The sequence below is a fragment of the Canis lupus genome, chromosome 26 (genome assembly GCF_011100685.1).
Source record: "Canis lupus familiaris isolate Mischka breed German Shepherd chromosome 26, alternate assembly UU_Cfam_GSD_1.0, whole genome shotgun sequence".
NCBI classification, from domain to species: Eukaryota; Metazoa; Chordata; class Mammalia; order Carnivora; family Canidae; genus Canis; species Canis lupus.
Genome location: NC_049247.1, coordinates 14,940,989 through 14,961,673, shown reverse-complemented (window position 1 = coordinate 14,961,673; position 20,685 = coordinate 14,940,989). Strand labels below are relative to the sequence as shown.

At 34.1% G+C, this 20,685-nt stretch overlaps 1 protein-coding gene across 2 annotated transcripts in view; it reads left to right on the top strand.

The window, feature by feature from the left end:
• The window catches only part of TAOK3 (TAO kinase 3), a 185,311-nt gene that overhangs the window by 91,807 nt on the left and 72,819 nt on the right, over positions 1–20,685 (top strand). For both annotated transcript variants that reach the window (XM_038575265.1, XM_038575266.1), the window contains exons 3-7: positions 5,342–5,556; positions 13,042–13,113; positions 13,512–13,613; positions 17,573–17,618; positions 18,508–18,604. In XM_038575265.1, coding sequence (XP_038431193.1) covers positions 5,437–5,556; positions 13,042–13,113; positions 13,512–13,613; positions 17,573–17,618; positions 18,508–18,604 — 437 coding nt within the window. In that variant the 5' untranslated portion in view covers positions 5,342–5,436. The remainder of the gene's footprint in view (positions 1–5,341; positions 5,557–13,041; positions 13,114–13,511; positions 13,614–17,572; positions 17,619–18,507; positions 18,605–20,685) is intronic.

Sequence of the window (20,685 nt, the reverse complement as noted above, 5' to 3'; positions counted from 1 at the left end):
GCAGTTGCTGTTACTGTCCCGGGGAGCCCGAGGAGATCCTCGCCCTCCTGGGTCCTGCTCCACCTCCCCGCGAGCCCCTTTCCGCCCGGGAAGGTCGGTGCAGCTCCTGCTCCTCCGGGACGGGCTCTCCTGTCCTGGGGACACTCGCCCCGGCCTCAGCCCGGCTCCTCGCGGGGCCCCTCCCCCTTGGAGGCCTTTGTTTCTTTACTTCTTTTTCCCCGTCTTCCTACCTTGATAGAAGCGCGAACTCTTCTCACTGTAGCATTCCAGCTGGTCTCTCTTTAAATCTCAGGCCGAATTCATAGATTTTCAGGATAATTTGAAGGTTTTCTAGGTAGTTTGGTGGAGACAGGTGATTTGGAGACCCTGCTCTTCCGCCATCTTGCTCCTCCCCGGACTCAAGGATTTTTTTTAATTGTATGTTTTATATTTAGTTCCATGATCCATTTGAAGTTAATTTTTGTATATGGTGTACTTAGGTATGGATCAAAAAAGATCCTTTTTTTTGTATATATTTATACAGTTATTCTAGTACCATTCATTGAAGACTTTTTTCACTGAATTACCTTTGCACCTTTATCCAAGTTCAGTTGTCCACAAATGTGAGGGTCTCCTCTGGACTTCCTATTTTGTTGCATTTATTTGTTTGCCTATATATGCTAGTTTCACACTATCTTGATAACTGTAGCCCTATGATAAATCTTGCAATTAGATTATGTCAGCCTCTCAACTTTGTCTTCCTTTTCTCAAAGTTGTTTTGGTTATTTTAGGTCCTTTAGCATTTTCATATGCATTTTAGAATCAGCTTCTCAATTTCTTTTTCTTTCTTTTTTTTTTAAAGATTTTTATTTATTTATTCATGAGAGACAGAGGGTGAGAGTGGCAGAGACATAGGCAGAGGGAGAAGTAGGTTCCCTGCAGGGAGCCCGATGTGGGACTTGATCCTAGATCTGGGATCACATCCTGAGCCAAAGGCAGATAGATGCTCAACCGCTGAGCCCCCCAGGCATCGCCCAATTTATTTTTCTAAAGAAAAATCAATATTGATTCTTCTGACCTATAGCCACAGTTACCTCTCTTCATTCTGTCTTTAAGTCCTTTCACCATTATTTTATAATTTTCAATATATAGGTCTTGCACATTCTTTGTCAGATTTATCCCTAGGTATTTCATATTTTTATGCTATTATGATGTTTTAAAGTTTTGATTTCCATTTGTTCATACATAAAAGTATAATTAAGGTTTATATATTGATCTTGAGCTTGTATTTTGCCACTTTGGTTAACTCAGTTATTAATTCTAGTAGCTTTTGGTAGATTGCATTGAATTTTCTACTTAGGTGGGTTTGTTCTTTGTCAGTAAAAGTATAACTCCTTTCTTTCCAATCTTGATGTCTTTCATTTCATTTTTTTCTTGCCATATTGCACTTTATAGACCATCCAGCACAATGTTGAAGAGAAATGCTAAGAGCAGACTTCATTGCCTCATTCCTGATCTTAGGAGGAAATAATTAGGTATTTGACCATTACATTTGATATTAGCTATAAATGCTTCCTATATTTCCTTTATCAGGTAGGGGATATTACCTTCTATTCTGAGTTGGCTCAGAGTTTTTTATCAGGTTTGAATTTTGGATTTTGTCAAATGATTTTTTTTGAAATCTTTAGAGATGGTCATTTGGCTTTTTATCAAATTGTTGATTGGGGGAATTACATTGCTTAATTTTTGAGTATTAAACCAACATTGCATTCCTGAGATAAATCCCATCTACTTATGATATATTATCCATTTTAAATATTATTGAGTTTTATTTGCTATAATTTTGTTATCAGTTTTTGCATCTGTATTTATAAAGAATTTTGGTCTGTTTTCTTTCTTGTAATGTTAGTTGTTTCTGGTGGCAGATAATAAATCCAGTCACTGTTACTCCATCTTGGCTGGAAACAGAAGTCCATTCATTATATTTTTCAAGATAAAGAAGTTATAATTGTATATAATCAAACTTACTGATTTTAGTTTATGACTTTTGCCTCTGGTGTCTTGCTTAGTGATTAAAGATTCACCTGAAATTTATTTTAGAAGTTTTTGTGGTCTCTTTTTTATATTTAAATATCTGTCTCTTTTGAGAATCATTTTAGTCTAGAGTATGACATCTGTGTGTTTCCTCCTAATGATTATCCATAGTACTTAGCTTTATTCACACTAAAGCCAAAATATTTAAAAGTTTGGAATACATTTTGATGATTGGAAAGGTCACAGATTTTTTTTGTTTTTCCTAAAGACAAGCTCATAATTTGCTTTTTTTATTTTTTTTGGCATAGTTTCCAAAAGGCATATCTTTGATTTAATGCATAGTTTCCCTTTTCTGTTCTCAAACATAAGCAATAAAAGCAATAGCACTTTTTGAATGTTAGTTGTGTACTTTTTGTCACTTGACTGACTAGATTTTTGTTACTTTTTCAAGAGTATCGATATATTGACTTTACGTTTGGTTATGTCGGCACTTATGGATTGTCAGGATTAGTGCCCAGGATTATAGGTGTAGTATTGCAGGGGAATCCTTTTTTCCTATTTAAAATCTTTTATGGGGAAGCCCCGGTGGCGCAGCGGTTTAGCGCCGCCTGCAGCCCAGGGCGTGATCCTGGAGACCCTGGATCGAGTCCCACATCAGGCTCTCTCTCTGTATGATGCCTGCTTCTCCCTCTGCCTGTGTCTCTGCCTCTCTCTCTCTCTGTCTCTATGAATAAATAAATAAAATATTTAAAAAAATATTTAATGGTTCCCCACTACCCTCAGGATAAAGTCCAAATTTCTTAATATGGTCTAAAAGGCCTGTTGTGATTTTCCTTGGCTTAACACCAGCTTTATATTTTCTCCTTCCACCTGTTACATACGTCCATATTGAATGATCTACTTTGATTTTTCCTAAAAAGGCATGCTTTTTTATATCCGAGAAAAAATAAGACTGGGTCACCCTATTATATCTTCTATTAAATTTTTTGCCCTTTCATCATAATAATCATTTATAACCATTTTGTTATTTGTATCATGATATTGTACTGTTTATTCCTCCATAAGACTCTAAACCCTTTAAGGACAGGGACCATATCCCATTGTACATGGGACCAACATCCAGTACATGCCTGGAGAATAGTAGGGACTCAATAAATATTTGTTGAGTCAGGGAAAGAGTTGCCTGGCTAGATGGATAATTAGGTTGATGACCTGCATATGCTAATTATTTAAATAGACTAACCATATGAAGTAATGTACATGGTCACCTAAGGCTTTCATGCATGTCACAAGAGAAAAATGCTTCTTAGCACTGACTACTGATACTTCTGTATTAACGACACTCATTTTCTCCTCTCCTTGAATGAAGCTTGTTGGCTCACATTTTTAAAAATGTAATTTTATTGACCAATAACTAAATGTCTAGCGTATTTATCTAGTGGGTCAAGGAAGAAACACAAACTGTCTGGTGATAAGTTCTGTGTTGGAGTGATTGATTGATGGTGGCAAAGTATTTATGATAACAGAGGAAAGTTAATATTTCAGTTTTTTTTCCAAAAATAAAAAAGGATCTATACCAACTAAATGTAACTATTAACAACTAATATATGTCAAAATATGTCATTTTATAAAAATGTTTTTATGTATTTTTTTCATGAGAGACACAGAGAGAGGCAGAGACCTAGGCAGAGGAAGAAGCAGGCTCCCTGCAGGGAAGCTGATGTAAGACTCAATCCTAGGACCCTGAAATCATGACCTGAGCTGAAGGCAGACACTCAACCACTGAGTTACCCAGGCATCCCAAAATATGACCTTTTTTTAATATAAACTATAAAATCAGAATATTTTGTGTAGCAGCAGAATAACCTTCTTCTTTAAGTGAATATTTAGCATAATCTTCAAATTAGAGCAGTTTGTTACTTAATTACCTATTCTATATGTCTGTATTGTATATTAATTAAGATCCTGGGCTTTACAGTTAGATCTGGGGTTGGGCCCCAGTTCTGACAAATACTAGCTGCCTGATTATGGGGGAGTAGTTTTGCCTCTCAGTTGTAGTTTGTTGTATAAAATCAAAGTAATGAAGTCCTACATTATGAAGCTGCAGTAGGGATTAAAGAAGATAATATATACATATATGGAATTTAGTGTTGCCTGACATGTGCTTAATAAATCTTAGCTTTTATTATTTCAATATTAATTAGACCAAAATACTTTTAAAAACAGATTTATTGAGGGATGCCTGGGTGACTCAGTGGTTGAGTGTTTGCCTTTGGCCCAGGGCTTGATCCTGGAGTCCCGGAACCAAGGCCTACATTGAGATTCCTGCATGGAGCCTGCTTCTTCCTCTGCCTGTGTCTCTGCCTCTGTGTGTGTGTGTCTGTGTGTCTTTCATGAATAAATAAATAAAATCTTTAAAAAAAAAAACAGATTTCTTGAGATATAGCTCATTTAAAGTATACAATTCAGTGGATTTTGGTATATTAACCATTGAGCAACCATCACCACAATCAATTTTAGAACATTTTCATCACTCTAAAAAGAAAGCCCATACATTTTAGCTATCACTCCCAAACTCTACTTCCTCTAGCCGTAGGCAACCAATAATCTGCTTTCTGTGTCTATATATTTAGTTATTTTGGGTATATTCTATAAATGGAGTTATTTACTATGTCATCTTTTGTGACTGGCTTCTTTAACTTCACATTATGTTTACAAGTTTTATGCATCTTGTAGCATATATTGCCGGAATAATATTCCATTGTACAGATGTACCACATTTTGTTTGTTCATTCATCAAATGGACATTTGGGTTGTATCTAGCTCTGGCTACTATGAATCATGCTGTGGTCAATATCCGCCCATATAAGTATTTATGTGGACATATGTTTTTATTCCTCTTGGGCCTATACCAACGAGTAGAATTTCTGATTCAAATGGTAACTTAATTTTTAAGTTTTTGACGAACTGCCAATCTGTTTCCCACAATGATACACAATTTACATTCCCACCAGCAGGTTTAGAGGGTTCCAATTTCTCCACGTCCTTACCCATATTTATTTGACTTTTTGATAGTAGTATTCCTAGTGGATTTAAATGGTATATTACTATGACTTTAATTTTTATTTCTCTAATGACTAATAATGTGGAGCATCTTTTCATGTGTATCTTTGGATAAATGTCTATTCAGATCCTTTGCCCATTTTTCTTTCGAGTTGTCTTTTTATTATGAAGTTGTAAGACCAAGGTATTTTTTAATGTTAATTTATATTGCCACCAACCAAGATGTTTTAGAAATAAGTGAATGTCAAACCTTATTTTTCTACAGGTACTAAAAACTTACCTCCCCCTCCAAATATTTATAAATGAGAGATAAGGCTGACTGGGATATCAAAAGCAAGACGTTTGCAGATATTGGTCATCATGCGTAAAGGGGTGCCAAAGGACCCAGAGATTGCTGATCTCTTCTACAAAGACGACCCTGAAGAACTTTTTATTGATTTGCATGAAATTGGACATGGAAGTTTTGGAGCAGTTTATTTTGTAAGTAATTTTAGAATTGTTTAGAGAGATTAAGTTAGAGAAGTTTGAATTCTGTACATTCCATTACTTGTAAAATATTGGTTTTAATGTTTATTCTGCAAATTAAATGTCTACACTAGAGGCAAATACTCATTGCTGAAAAAAACAGTCCTAGAGTTCTAGGCATTATTAAAGTCAGTGGTATCTCTATCACCACCTGACTCTGCTATCAAGGAAGTCCAAAAAATGTTATAAGCCTGAATTTTGGCCCTATGCATTTCTTCTATATGCCAAGCTATTTTTCTGCCTCAGGGCCTTTATACATTCTCTTCCTCTCACCTGGAAAACTCTGCACATTGCATCCCCATCCCTACCTAACTCCTGCTTATCCTACAGATTTCAGCTTAAGTACATCCACAAAATTGCCTTTCCTGTTCAACTGTCCAGCACTAAATTAAGACTTTCTTTATGATCTCATAGTAGACTGTGCTTGCATATTGTTGCATTTATCATGGTTATAATTAAATAATTATGTGTAAGACTTTTTGACTCATGTATGTCCCTCCTCCTACATAAGTGCCATGAGGGTAAGGATTATGTCTATCTTATCATTGCTATATCCCCAGTAACCTATATAGTGTCTGATAATAGTAGGAACTCAATAAATGATGGATGGATGGATGGATGGATGGATGGATAGATGGCTACTCAGAAAGATGGACCAACAAAGATTTTTAGTAATATCCATGTCAAGTCATAATTTTAAGTTAAAGGATATAAGGTTTATACCCTAAAGTCAATTTGAATTCTAAGACTGTGATTATCTTCTGATGAGGAGAATGGGAAGTGACTGAAATGTTAGCATATCTCATTCACTTGAAATTCATTACAGAAAATGTACTTTTTAATTTATTTATATAACCTTAGAAGTTTGCCTCATCAAAGTCATAAATATTTTTAAGAGGCCTAGTCCATTAAAGCAAGTAATGTTTAAATACTACTTATTACTTATTTCTCCTCTAAACCTGTTATAGAATAGGTTTTTTTCTTAAATGGTATTTGACTTTTAGGTGATCCTTTATGTTTTGGCATCTGGGTAGGGCTTATCTTCAGTTGTCCTTACAGATAAGATTTTATTAATTGCTTTTTTAGCTCATCTTTTTGTTTCTAGCCAAATCTTCAGCCTGGATTTTCCCTGAACTTTCTCATGCTTTTGTGTCTGTGCTCAGCACTACCATAACTTCTCCTTTGCCCCCATCTAATATTTGACTTCTATTCAAGTATATTTTATCATTAAGTGGCCTTCCAGGGCTGAAAAGAGTGCTGATTTTCTAGTCAACAGTGCTATATTAGTCTTTGAGTTTAGAATCCTATTTAAGGCCCAACCGAAGTCCTGTCTTCTTCATTCAAAGGGATGCTTTTTTTTTCCCCTTAAGTTTATTTGTTTGTTTGTTTATAGTAATCTCTGCCCCCAACATGGAGCTCAAACTCACAACCTTGAGATCAAGAGTCACATGCTCTGCCAATTGAGTCAGCCAGGTACCCTAGGGATGCTTTTTTAAAAAGAGGATTTTTAAATTATAAATATACATACAGAAGTGTGCACAAATACATACCCATATATTTTATTTTATTTATTTGTTTGTTTGTTTATGATAGACAGAGGGGGGGGGGCGCAGAAACATAGGAGGAGGGAGAAGCAGGCTCCATGCGGGGAGCCTGACGCGGGACTTGATCCCGGGACTCCAGGATCACGTCCTGGGCCAAAGGCAGGCGCCAAACCACTGAGCCACCCAGGGATCCCCCCCATATATTTTAATATGTAACTTAAAGAACAATTAAAAGGTAAATCCCTTTATAAACACCTGCCAGGCCAAGAAATAGAATATTGCCAGCACCTTGGAAGCCCCTCTTAAGTTTTGTCTATTTTGAATTTTATGGTGATGATTTTCTAGCCTTTCTTTGTATGGAGCCCACTTTCTTCTGCATCTTAACAATATAATTTGGTTTTGCCTGGTTTCGAACTTTTAAAAAATAGAAATATCCTGTATGTATTTATTTATGACCTATTTGTTTTGCTCCAAGATACTTTCCTCAGTCATATTTTCTTACTTTCCTTCTATTTACAACTCCATTCATCCTCTCAGAATCTTTCTTGGCCAGAGTCAGAGTAGTTCCAATCTCTATTTGACTTTAATATTTTACAAAGCAGCTAGATGTAATGAGCACTGGATGTTATATGCAACTAATGAATCACTAAATTCTACCCTTGCAACCAAAAAGACCCAATACATTAACTAACTTGAATTTAAATTTTTAAAAAGTAAATTTTTTAAAAAAGCAGCTAGAGCCCTCTCAAAATTCACCTTTGACTACAAAAAAACCAAGCATGTTTTGAAACTTACCTGCAAGCCTTTGTACTAAGGACTAAATGAGACCTACTTTGTAGTAGGCTGCAGAAGACCTAGTGATCTATTTGCTGTTTGGGCTAAGTCCTGTCTATTTAGCGAGAGTATATGCCTTTTGAAAATGAGGACTGTTTCTTTTTTTTTTAATTTTTTATTTATTTATGATAGTCACAGAGAGAGAGAGGGAGAGGCAGAGACACAGGCAGAGGGAGAAGCAGGCTCCATGCACCAGGAGCCCGACGTGGGACTTGATCCCGGGTCTCCAGGATTGCGCCCTGGGCCAAAGGCAGGTGCCAAACCACTGCGCCACCCAGGGATCCCATGAGGACCGTTTCTAATATTTCTTTATAACTCTAAAGGCTAGCCCAGTGCCTTGTTTACAGCAGACACTAAATATATGTTATTTGTTGATATGATAGACTAGAGAAATCATAAGCATAACTGAGTGGTTTTGAAAATGTAATCATTAACTATATAGTATCACCCGTATGCAAAATGAATAATACAGGCTCATAGAAACCCATAAAGCTGTAAAAAACAGATTAAAGAAGAATTAACTTATACTTTACAGTAAGACTTAGAAAAGCTTAAACCTTTCATTCATAAGGGTCACATAGGTAATACCTTAAAAATGGAGTTCTCACTGGCCACAGTAATATTTATGTATAATTCCTCCCTCAGGATTAATAGATTCTTCCTCTAGTTACTCATACCATGAGAACCCAGAAGACTATCGTCTTTTCCTTGGACAACTGCAATATCCTCCCATCTTTGTGTGTCCATTCTAGGTCTGTCTTTAGTCTGTTGTCTGCACTACAGTGAGCTTGGGAGAAAAAGAAGTAAATCCGATCACATCACCTTTATCTATAAAGCCTTCAGGAGCTCTCCGTTCTTAGGCTGAGATCAAAACCCTTACTGTACCCAGCCTAAAAGGTCTTCCACGATGTGTCCCTGTTTGTACTGAAGCTATATCTTGTTCTCATTGCCTTAGCTATATAATATTATAGCTTTCTTTTGACCATCATCATAGGATCTTTGCATAAACCATTCTCTCTGGAATGTGTTTCCCCTTTTACCTCACCTTCTTAACTCCTGTTTCTCTTTAAGCTCTCAGCTGAAGCCTCATTTCCTCAAGGACCTCTTGTCTGACATGCCCAAGTCACATCCCCCGGTTTTTTTTCTCAGAGTAACACATACTCTTGTTTACAGCACCTGTCACAATTGCAATTTTATATTTGTTGGTTATAATGTTTTTGTTACTGTCTATGCTGCTACATGAGAGATAGATAGTAGACACATTTACTCATAATTCTTAGCCCAATACCTGACAATTTTTGAATACCTAATAAGTATTTGTTGAATGAAGGAATGAATTATAGAGAGCTCAGAGAAATTGGGAGCACTGCTAATTAGTACTTTTCATGAATCCTGGTCGTGCTAGCAAGCCATTAAGACCAGATTCTAGCAACAACATTTTTATACCTAAACACTATAATTCTGTTAGATTTTTGTAGTTTATAGCTTTTACACAGAATGATGCCAGGAAGTATGTTCAACGTGAATTATAAGCTAGCTCAGCTCTTATAGGATCAATCAGCTGAGAGTATATTTAGAAAAAATGGAAGCTGTTAACTTGATGAAATATCACTGTGTGTCTGGATTTACATAATTCAGAAATTAGCAGCATGAACAGATGAGATAGTAAGAAATCATATTAAAGGAAAATAGAAAAGGGCCAAGCATGCTCATTTTTGTATTCACTTAACACGACTATGTAGGTTCTTCATTTCTAGTGTTGCTTTGTTGAACTTAGTGTATCTTCTATAATCCATCTAAGGCTAATAATTTAGTTCTGTTCTTCTGGATATAATTACCTTTTAGTTTTAGTTGAGACTTAATAACAGCAAAAAGAAAAGCTTATTTTTAATTTTTTAATTTTTTTTATAAATCAGCAACAAGTGGATGAGAATCAAATATAGCTGGAAATGGTTAAGAAAATATCAAACACATAGGAATCTAAATATTTTTTGAGTTAATGATCTTGCTTAAAGTTACTGAGATCAGTGAGACTATTGGAAGTGTTAAGTATGAATGTAAGCTTCAACACAACACTTGAAACGTGTAGAGGTTGTAATCATAATATTGTTTGAAGTACTGGAAAGCTGAGACCCCACTGATAGTTAGCTTTCTCTGTATTAAAACATTGATTTTTTTTTTAAGTTTCTGAATTTTAACCACTATAAAATTATATTAAAAATTTCAGGGCAGCCCGGTGGCTCAGCGGTTTAGCGCCGCCTTCAGCCCAGGGTGTGATCCTGGAGACCTGGGATTGAGTCCCATCTCAGGCTTCCTGCATGGAGCCTGCTTCTCCCTCTGCCTCTGTCTCTGCCTCTCTCTCTCTCTCTCTCTCTGTGTGTGTCGCTCATGAATAAATAAATAAAATCTTTTTTTAAAATTCATATCTAAATAGACTCTTTAGAGAACACACTAATGGTTAGCAGAGGGGAGAAGAAGGGGATGGGTGAAACAGGTGATAGAGATTAAGGAATGCACTTGTGACAAGCAGTGGATGATGTATGCAAGTGTTGAATCACTAAATTCTACACCTGAAACTAATATTACACTGTATGTTAACTAACTGGAATTTAAAAACTTAAAAAAATAAATTTCACATCTAAGAAAAATCAACATGGAAATGTTTTTCAAATATTGAGTCAGTGCTCCAGTAGACAGGTTCTGTAAGCAAGTGTACTTACCAAGTCCTAAGTAATGATTACTCTGTAAATGTAAGGAAAAATATATATGCTTTTTAAAGATTTATTTATTTATTTTTGGAGAGAGTGTATCCGAAGGAGTGGGCAGAGGAAGAGGGGGAGAGAGAATCTTAAGCAAACTTCCCTCCCTGAGTACAGAGTCAGATTGGGGATTATATCTCACAACCCTAAGCCAAAAATCAAGAGTCAGATGCTTAACCGACTGAGTCACCCAGGCACCCCAAGAAATATCTTTTTATTCTAGGGTGATTTATTTTCAAGTCTCTGGTACCAAACAAGCACTGATTATAAATAACCTTAATAAGCAATTAGATAATACCTTCTGATTCCATTTGTGTGGGTCTTTTCTTTTCTTTTCTTTTTATAAAGGTTAAGGATTTGTTTTTTAAAACCCCATTACAGGTTAAAATTCCTCATTGCTTGAGCATTTCCTTACGCACCTTTCCCAGGGTGCGTAAGCTGCACAGTACATAGATTCATCCCCCAAAAATCTACTTTTCAGATATAATCACTCTAACCTTGCTTGATTGTAATACTGAATTCACATCAGCTTGTCTTTGCTGCTGTCATATAAGCAGTCTTAGCATTAAATTTTAAAAGCCAGCAAAATGTGAGAGACTTTTGTTGTTAGCAAAAATCTATCTGTACCTTCTAAAAGAGCAATATACCTAAAAAATGCCTTTGTATAGACCTACTGATTTGAAAACTCTTAACTAGGAGATACTTTATTTTTATAATAGGTACTTTTTCTTTAGTGCTTGTAGAAAAATTTTTTTTCATTAAGGGTTCATTTGCTCAGTATTTTATCAGTAAGAGTCTGGGGTTGAATTTTTTATATCAAGTTATTGTTCATTTTTAATTTTAAAATATTTGAGGCAGACTGGGTGGCTCAAAGGTTTAGCACCGCCTTCAACTCAGGGCCTCATCCCAAAGACCTGGGATCGAGTCCCATGTCAGGCTCCCTGCATGGAGCCTGCTTCTCCCTCTGCCTATGTCTCTGCTTTTCTCTGTATGTGTCTCTCATGAATAAATAAAGAAAATCTTTAAAAATGTATATATTTTTTAAGTTAGAAATAAAAATTTTTAAATTAGAAATTCATAGTTTTACCTGAGGAGCTTCTTTAAGAGTATTTAAGAAAGTGATTATGCATTTTTCTCTAAAATCAGTGACCTGATAGAATTTTATCAGTGAGTGAATTCCAGTCTTTTACCTCAGAACCATTGCTATAGCTTTACTAGTTTACAATAATAATATCTTAGAACCAAAATAGCTTACTGACATCAGGAGTGTGGCACTGATACAGAACCCTGTTATTAAAAGAAAGCCAAAATTAGATAATCTTTTAATGTCTTATATTTATTTTTCTGAAATTTTTTAGAAAAATATCTAGTTTTAAATCTCTTATGTAAATTTGGAGGAAGACTGTTATTTGAGTTATTTGTTATTTTCATGTGTGCTCTCAGTGAACTATTATATTTTGGGTAGCAAAAGATATAGAGATAATTATGAAAGAAGGCAGTCTTTGTAGATGACTACACACATGTATGTATATATGCAACACATTCTTATTTAAAACATAAGTACTTTTGGAAGTGAAAGCCCCTCTTAAAATTTTACCTTCTGCTGCATTGTTCAGTGCAGTAGCCACTATTTAGGTTTAAATTAATTAAAATATAAACTCCATTTCCTCAGTCACTGTAACCACGTTTCACATGTTATCATATATAATGTAGATATAAAAAATGTCCCTCAAGACAGAAAGTTCTGTTGGACAGCACTGCTCTAGGAATTATCACTGATAGATACTCTGGTATAAATTCTTTCACATTGTTTCCACACATACACTCACATTAGTGCTGTTTTGCAAAAGTAAGATAATATGCAGCTTGTTTTTGTCATATTTTTATATCTTTCCATAATACTGTATATTCATATAGGTTACTTCATTCTTCAACTATTTATTTCATCATATGATTGTACTACATTACCTAACTGGTTCTCCAATGATGGACATTTTACATGGTGAAGCCAATATGGATATTTTGGAAATTTGACTTATTTTTGTTTGATTGGGTGTATTTTTTTAAACTCCAGTCCTTTGTAGTATTATAGTCTTTGCACATATATGGATAGGGATCAAGAGAAGCTATACATTACAGTGGGGTAGAAATGTCTATCTAGCCTATGAGAAGTTTCAGCATCTTTAAACTGTGATAATGAAGTGTGAGAATATTATTTAAAGTCTCTAGTCAAATATTTACATTAAAGTGGCTGAAACATCATTCATTCTTTTTATTTTTTTTCTTCTGCTCTCTCAACACAGGCCACAAATGCTCACACCAATGAAGTGGTGGCAGTTAAAAAAATGTCCTATAGTGGGAAACAGACACATGAGGTATGTTAAAGACAGTTGTATACCTAAACTGACATGAGCCAGTTAGTATGAAACTGACAGTAGAAACAAAGTTCTTTAAACATTTCTTTATCATAGTTCTTTTTATTCTTTTTTGTGAAGTGTATAATAAATATTCTTAATATTCTATCTCAATCATATGGATTTCTGTGGAATAGAACATAAGGTAGTATGATAGATTTGCTAAATATTTGGTAATAGATTTACATTTACATATACTAAAATTAAAGAAATAACACAAATTTAAACAGCTTCTTCACTTAATTAAACCTTTACCTTGTCCATTTAAAATAATGAAAAGGATACTATATATGTATACTTGATAATAAAATACTATTTCCAGCCTAAAAATCATACCAGTTTCTTTATTACTTCAATAGAAATGGCAAGATATTCTCAAGGAAGTCAAGTTTTTACAACAATTAAAGCATCCTAATACCATTGAGTATAAAGGTTGTTACTTGAAAGAGCACACTGCTTGGGTAAGTCAAAGGACCTGTATTATCACTTATTTCCTATTAAAATTTTTTCTGTTTTTTGTTATCTCTTTGATCTGCAGAATTATCAGTCCCATTTCTGTCCCATTTGACTTTTGTTATCAGTATCTAACATTTGTTAGTGTGTGATATGGTAAACATTCTATAAGATTAAATATGATATCTAGCCTATCAGAAATTTTATTCTATAAACAATCAACAAACAGTAAAAAGTTAATATTGTTTTATAATGATTTATTTGCAGAAGTAAAAGGCAGAGTCTTTTATTCTCATCCTAGAATTTTCATCATTGCCATTTCTCATTCCTCATTCCAATTCCCCCCAAATTTAGAATTATGTTTAGTATTACTGTCATGGTCCAAGTTTTATCAGAAGGGCCTAGCATATGATTAAAATGACAGTCTTGGGTGCCTGGGTGGCTCAGTCAGGTAAGCATCTGACTCTTGATTTCAGCTCAGGTCATGAGATCAAGCCCTGCATTATGCTCTGCACTGGCTGTGGAGCCTGCTTGGGATTCTCTCTCTACCTCTCCTTCTGCCCCCTCCCCCACTCCCCAAAAAGTCTTTTGTTTCACTCTATCTTTTTTTAGTATGTTTTCACATGATTGTATTTTTTAGGTTAGCACCTTAGGCACTATTTAGTACATGAAAATGCTATACTTTGTGCTGTATCAAATCTTAAATTCCAGTTTAAAGTCCAATCTATCATTTATTGAAATTCATTTATTGAGAATTACCAGTATAAGTGCTTTCCTATACATGATCTCCAGTTAGGGAATATAATTTTTGTTCCCAGATAGACAACCAAACAATATACTTAAACATTTCTTTTCAAGCATCTTTTAAGATATCTAGAGCCATCACTTCTGTTCTGAGCCAAAGTAATTAATCAGAGGAGTATCTCATTATCCGGCAGTCAGTTCTCCTGAGGAGAGTCAGCCACCTTAAAGGAGTCAAGAAAGGGATTTTAAGCAGGCAGGATAAATGTTACACAATCAAGTGCTAAATATCGTGTTTGGAGTCTTCAGAAATTCCTCTGAGCTCTTATTTAAAGCTTATTTACTCTTAGGTTACATAGAGTGCTAATAAGCTTGGTTAACGGGTCTCTGCCCACAACAGATTTGATAGGCTAAATAGAAGATGCTCATAGGAACTAAACTGCCAGAGACATGCATACAAATAGCCACAAGACTGATTTGACCAGAAAGAAGAAACCAGGGAAGTTAAAAAGCAGACTTCTAATTTAGAAATAGAGGGATGCCTGGGTGGCACAGTCAGTTGAAAGTCTAACTCTTGATTATGACTCAGGTCATGATCTCAGGGTTGTGAGACTGAGCCCCATGTCAGGCTCCACCCTTAGTATGGAATCTGCATGAGTTTCTCTCTCCCTCCCCCTGCTGGCTCAGTCTCTCTCTCTCTCTCTCTCTCTCTCTCAAATAAATAAATATTAAAAAAAAAAAAAGGTAGAGCAACTAGAGCTATTAACAACTGGCCTCAGCTCAGGTGTCCATATGTTATGGAATAATAAGAAAAAATATCCATGACAAAAATATACATTAACATATAATTTTTAAAAATATAACCATAACTGTAAACATATTCTCTCCATTTGGTTTTAAAGTTCTATGTTCATATTCCATATACTCAGTTAAAGGAAGTTATATGTGCATATTAATTTACTTACTTTAGGAAATCTTTCCATCAAAATTGGTTAAACAAAGAAATAGTGTATGTCAATTATACCTCAATAAAGAAGAAACAAAATAGTGCGCCTAAAAAGCTAATGTTTATTATAATATTGATTTAATGTGGAATCTTTCATTTCACAATAAGAAATAAAATTATACTTCACATCAATTAGAATGGCTAGTATCAAAAAGACAAGAAAAAAACAATTATTGGCAAGGATATGGAGAAAAGGAACCCTTGTGCATTGTTGGTATGAATGTAAATTGGTACAGCCACTGTGGAAAACAGTATGGAAGTTCCTCAGAAAATTAAGAATAGAAATACCATACAATCTAGTAATTCTACTACTTGGTATTTACTCAAAGAGAACAAATGGCACATTTGAAAAGCTGTATGTACCCCTATGTTTATTGTAGCATATTTATAATAGTCAAGGTATGGAAGCAACCTAAGTGATACTGACAGATGAATGGATAAAGATGTGGTGTACATATACAACGTAATATTACTTAGTCATAAGAAAGAATGAAATCTTGCCATTTGTGACAACATGGATGGACCTAGCAGGTATTATGCTGAGTGAAATAAGTTGGACAGAGAAAGACAAAAGCTATATGATGCCACTTATATGTGGAATCTAAAAAAACAAATGAACAAACAAAAAACCAGGAACAAACTCATATACACAGAGAACAAACTGTTAGTTGCCAGACAAGAGAGGTGGGGGAATGGGTGAAATAGGTAAAGGAGATTAAGAAGTGCAAACTTCCAGTTAAAATAAAGAAGGTGAAAAAAGTACATGGGGAATATAGTCAGTAATATTTTAATAACTTCCTACAGTGACAGATGGTAACTACAATTAGGGTAGTGAGCATTTCATAACAGATAATTGTTGAATCACTATGAAGTATACCTGAAACTAACATAATATTGTATGTCAACCATACTTCTATTAATAAATAAATAAAATTAATGTTTCTGAATCTGCTTATTTTAATGTCAAGCAGAAAACTATAATAAAATTTCAAAACTTTAAACTTCTATGTTTCTCATGTTTTAAATTATTCTGGTAATGAAATAATTTTAACATATATAGTTATATATTTAGTTACCTATATAAATACGTAACAAATTTAATAGTTTAGATGTAAATATGTCTCTATTATACATAATAATATGATATATAATATGTATTATGTACCTGGCATTATTAGATTTATATAGAAGAATATGATACTATAAATTAATCTTATATAATGCATTATTATGTATAATAATATATAATATTATGATCATAACATTATGTATCATGTATTATATAATTTTATCTCATATTCTTCTAAATTATTCCAGTAATACAACATACATAATACATAAACATCTATTTTTGCATCAATTATTTTAAATGAAAAGAGCTAATATGTTAATAGTGATTATGTGTAGATGATGTTAGGAAATTTATATTTCAAAAGGAACATAATGATGTTTTTTAGAATAAGAAAATAGTATGTAGAGTGTATGTGTGTGGAGATTGGTCACTGAGAACTCGTGGTTCTGACCTTGTCTATAAATCAGTAGTCTGGGATACCTAAAAAAAAAAATCTAAGATGAGAGTAAAAGAATTTTCTCCTTTTTGCTTTTGAAAAGCTTCCCAAGATTGCAAACCCAGGAAATAACAATAGTATGTTAATAAGATTGTTCTAGAAATATTTTAATATAAAAATTTAAATATCCCATTTCAGAGATGCAAGATAATGTAAGGCTACATAGCAAGGTACATCTTCAGATTGAGTTCCAAATAATATTTTCTTGTTTGGAAGTGTTTTAAATGTGAAAATAAGGGATTTACTACTTACTGGTTTATTTTATTTAGTTTTCCCAGTATAGATTATATTAGTATTGTATTTGGTTGCCACTTTCCAAGGTACAAAATTTAACTTAAAGTGTAACCTAACTACCTTAAATCTTTTTGAAACAAGATGGTGTAGAACCTAGTAAATAAGTAGCAATCTCAGCTTGACCATTTCATATCAGTACCCTTATAGTCTTAGAACATTCCAGTTCCAAGGAGGAAATGGCAAAACCATATGATAAGTTATAAAAATCAATTAGTGTCGGATGACCAAAATTTAATCCAGATTCAAGTAGGTCAGAATACTTACTCTCCTAGCGTCCTTAGTTCCTTGGTTACTTGGTTGGTTTTAGCAGTTTCTTATTAACTGTGATTATTTTGGTTATTATTTTAATCTATTACAGTTGGTGATGGAATATTGCTTAGGCTCAGCCTCCGATTTGTTAGAAGGTAAGAATAAAAGCACTATCCCCTCCTTTCTGTTATGCCTTGACCAGAATATTATCTACTCCTATATTAAAATGAAGTTTATTTGTTTATTTATTTATTTGGGCAAAGCAAATGGATGATGACTTAGACCTAATGGTTGTGTGGATGAGCTGTGCAAACTTTATCTCTACAGTGGCTGAAAGTGAATTAGTAGCCTTCCTGTTGTTGAATACATGGCCCATCCAGGGCAAGTACTTACAAAAATGTTTGGCTAATGTGATCTAATGTATGTAGCCAAAAACGTCAAATTCACGTGTATGTATGAAAGAGAGGTAGACGGTATCAAATTATATTGATATTTAACTCTTTCAAATATCTTGACTGACCCAGTTCTCTTCTCCAAATGCTATTATAAACAGAGATTGAGTTAAAAATTTACATTAAAAAAAAACCTTTTTTATATCATCCTTGATCTCTGAATAGAAATTGCTTATTAGCTGCTTTCACAAATAATGAAAACCTGTAGTTAGAAGAGGTAATTATAGATGCGCTGTGGAGAGGAGAATAATACAACCTAAAACACTCTAGGCATTTAAAATGTCACAAAGGACTGGTAAATTTGGGCCTGGCCAATTGGAATCAGTGGAGGCATTGACTTGCAACTGACAAGTCAATTAACAATTCATTACAGTGAATATCAGGCTTCGTTTTATTTTGTTTTAAGGAATTTGTTTGTTTTTGTACTTGGGTTTCCTGTTAACTGATTATTTATTGCAATTCTATAGGAAATATGATGAATCTATTCTCAAATTGTCATTTGAGAGTATGTAATTCAGTATGATACAATTGTATAAGATATTAAAAAGAATGCAATTGATTACTATTTCTGAATTTTTTTTCCCTTTCTCAGTTCACAAGAAACCACTTCAAGAAGTGGAAATTGCTGCCATTACTCACGGTGCCTTGCAGGGGCTGGCCTACCTGCATTCTCATGCACTGATTCATAGGTAAGATTAGAGACCAGTTACATATTAGTAACAGGGCTCTCCAAGGAATCTTGAAAATTAGTGCATGCTCCACTTTTTAGGGTGCCTGTAGATTTATAGGGAGCAAAGAGATTGCTGCTCCTGCTGCTGCTGCAGCTGGATATAAGAAATAAGGTTGTCAGAATGTAGCTCCTGTCTCTTGGTCTGTCCCAGATGTACACAAAGATTTTCTACACCTCTGTTCTGTCAGGAACTGTTCTCCAAGCTGGCTGTTGCAGGGAATTTTGAGGAAGGGCCCAACAGCCTTTTGATACAATGCCAAGAAGAAAAAAATTAGCCTTCCTTGCATATGTTTATTTTCTAGCTGAGTTTCTTCTCCTTTTCCTATTTCGAATAACAAGTCAATCCTCTATAAATATATGCTGTTTTATCACTTTAAAACATTGTGCATTTCTATAGTCTACATAGATATTTAGGAAGATATTATTGTATTTATCTTGGCAGATGAAGAAACTGGGACTCTGAAAGATTTAAATAATTGCCCGTAGTTTCACGGGTTTTACAGAATAAAGATTGAAGATCAGATTTCTTAACTCCTAATCCAAGGTTTTCCTCTACCTTTTATTTTCTCTACCACAACTCCACTGTCCTTCCTCCAATCTACTTCCTACCACTAACTTGTCTTAAATAAAATTGTTGTTCTTAATCTTTCCTTCTCTCAGTAAAGAACTTCTAGCATAGTTACCTTAATGAATGGGGGTAGAAGTAGTGGAATATGAGGTAGATATAAAGGATCTCAGATGACTCAAAAACAAAAGAAAAAACTTTTATATTTACTAGGAAGAAATGAAACTATTACATTGTAGGTTCCCCTTTTGCTTCTGCTTTAATCACCATAGAATAGCCATTACCAGTTACTGGTATGACAAAAACAGAACTTCCTCAAGATAGGCAGACCAAAATTCCTGCCATGAATTTGGCTTACTTATAAATACATAGAATGAACCTAACCATATCTAATAAATGTTGATAAAATGGATTTAACCATAATGTCTATGGATTTGACAAAAAATATTTTAGTACATATTTTTGATACCAAAATGTCATTACCAAATGCCAACTTGTTTATATGTGATTTTGCCAGTTCCTATTTAATTCCATGGTTCATTTTTTTGTGGCTTTGTTACCAAAATCTGCACATTAATTTAATGTTTTATATTCTCTATTATACTTTATCTTCTTTGCTATATAAAAGAAGTTGGAAAAAAAACTTTTAAAATTTGCTCCCTATTTAAAAATAAACACCACATCTCAGATTCATTATTTTGATATGACAAGTCAATGTTCTAATTGAAGGTAATAGAGAAAAGATATTTTTCTGTTATTAGAGAAATGAACGTTTTTTTAGTTCTCTCTGACAATACCTAATGTCATCTTGAGTAAAGAAACTGAATTTTCAAGAGAAGATTTTTGGAGACTTTGTTTTGGAAGCATTTGAACCTTCTCATCTTCAATTTAAATTTTCCTCATTCTCTCTTTGTCTTTCCACGGCCCATCAATTTATAAATCTTGATTCCTAGTATTCATTACATCTCATGCTTTTTTGGAAGAGAATCAAGAGTACATCCACATCTTTTCATTCTAAATTATCATCCTTAACAACGAGTATTTTTAAATCATTTTAAAAACTTTCTGCTGCATACAATATCTAATAGCTTTAGTAGTAACCACTTGCGATTCTTTGTCTATACAATAGAAATGCAATTTCCTAATCCCTAATCCTTGTTTGTTTTGATCTTTCAGGGTCTTCTTTTTACTGTACAGTGTTATTTTTAAAATAACACCTTCTATATAACATGTGCCCTCAAATGCCTTAGAGTTGGCAGTTACAATTAAAGCAGAGAGAAAGGGTCACAGGCAAGAAAGAAAAGGTATGTGTGTAGTTGAGGTTTATTGGTAGGTAGACAATATAGAGTTATTGAAAGTTGGTTTAGACTCCAAAAATGTTTTGTAATTTTGGGGGAAAAAAAAAAGGCAATTACAAATGGCACCGGTTTTCCCAGCATAAAGAATACTGTTGATGACTGGATTTAGCATCTGAG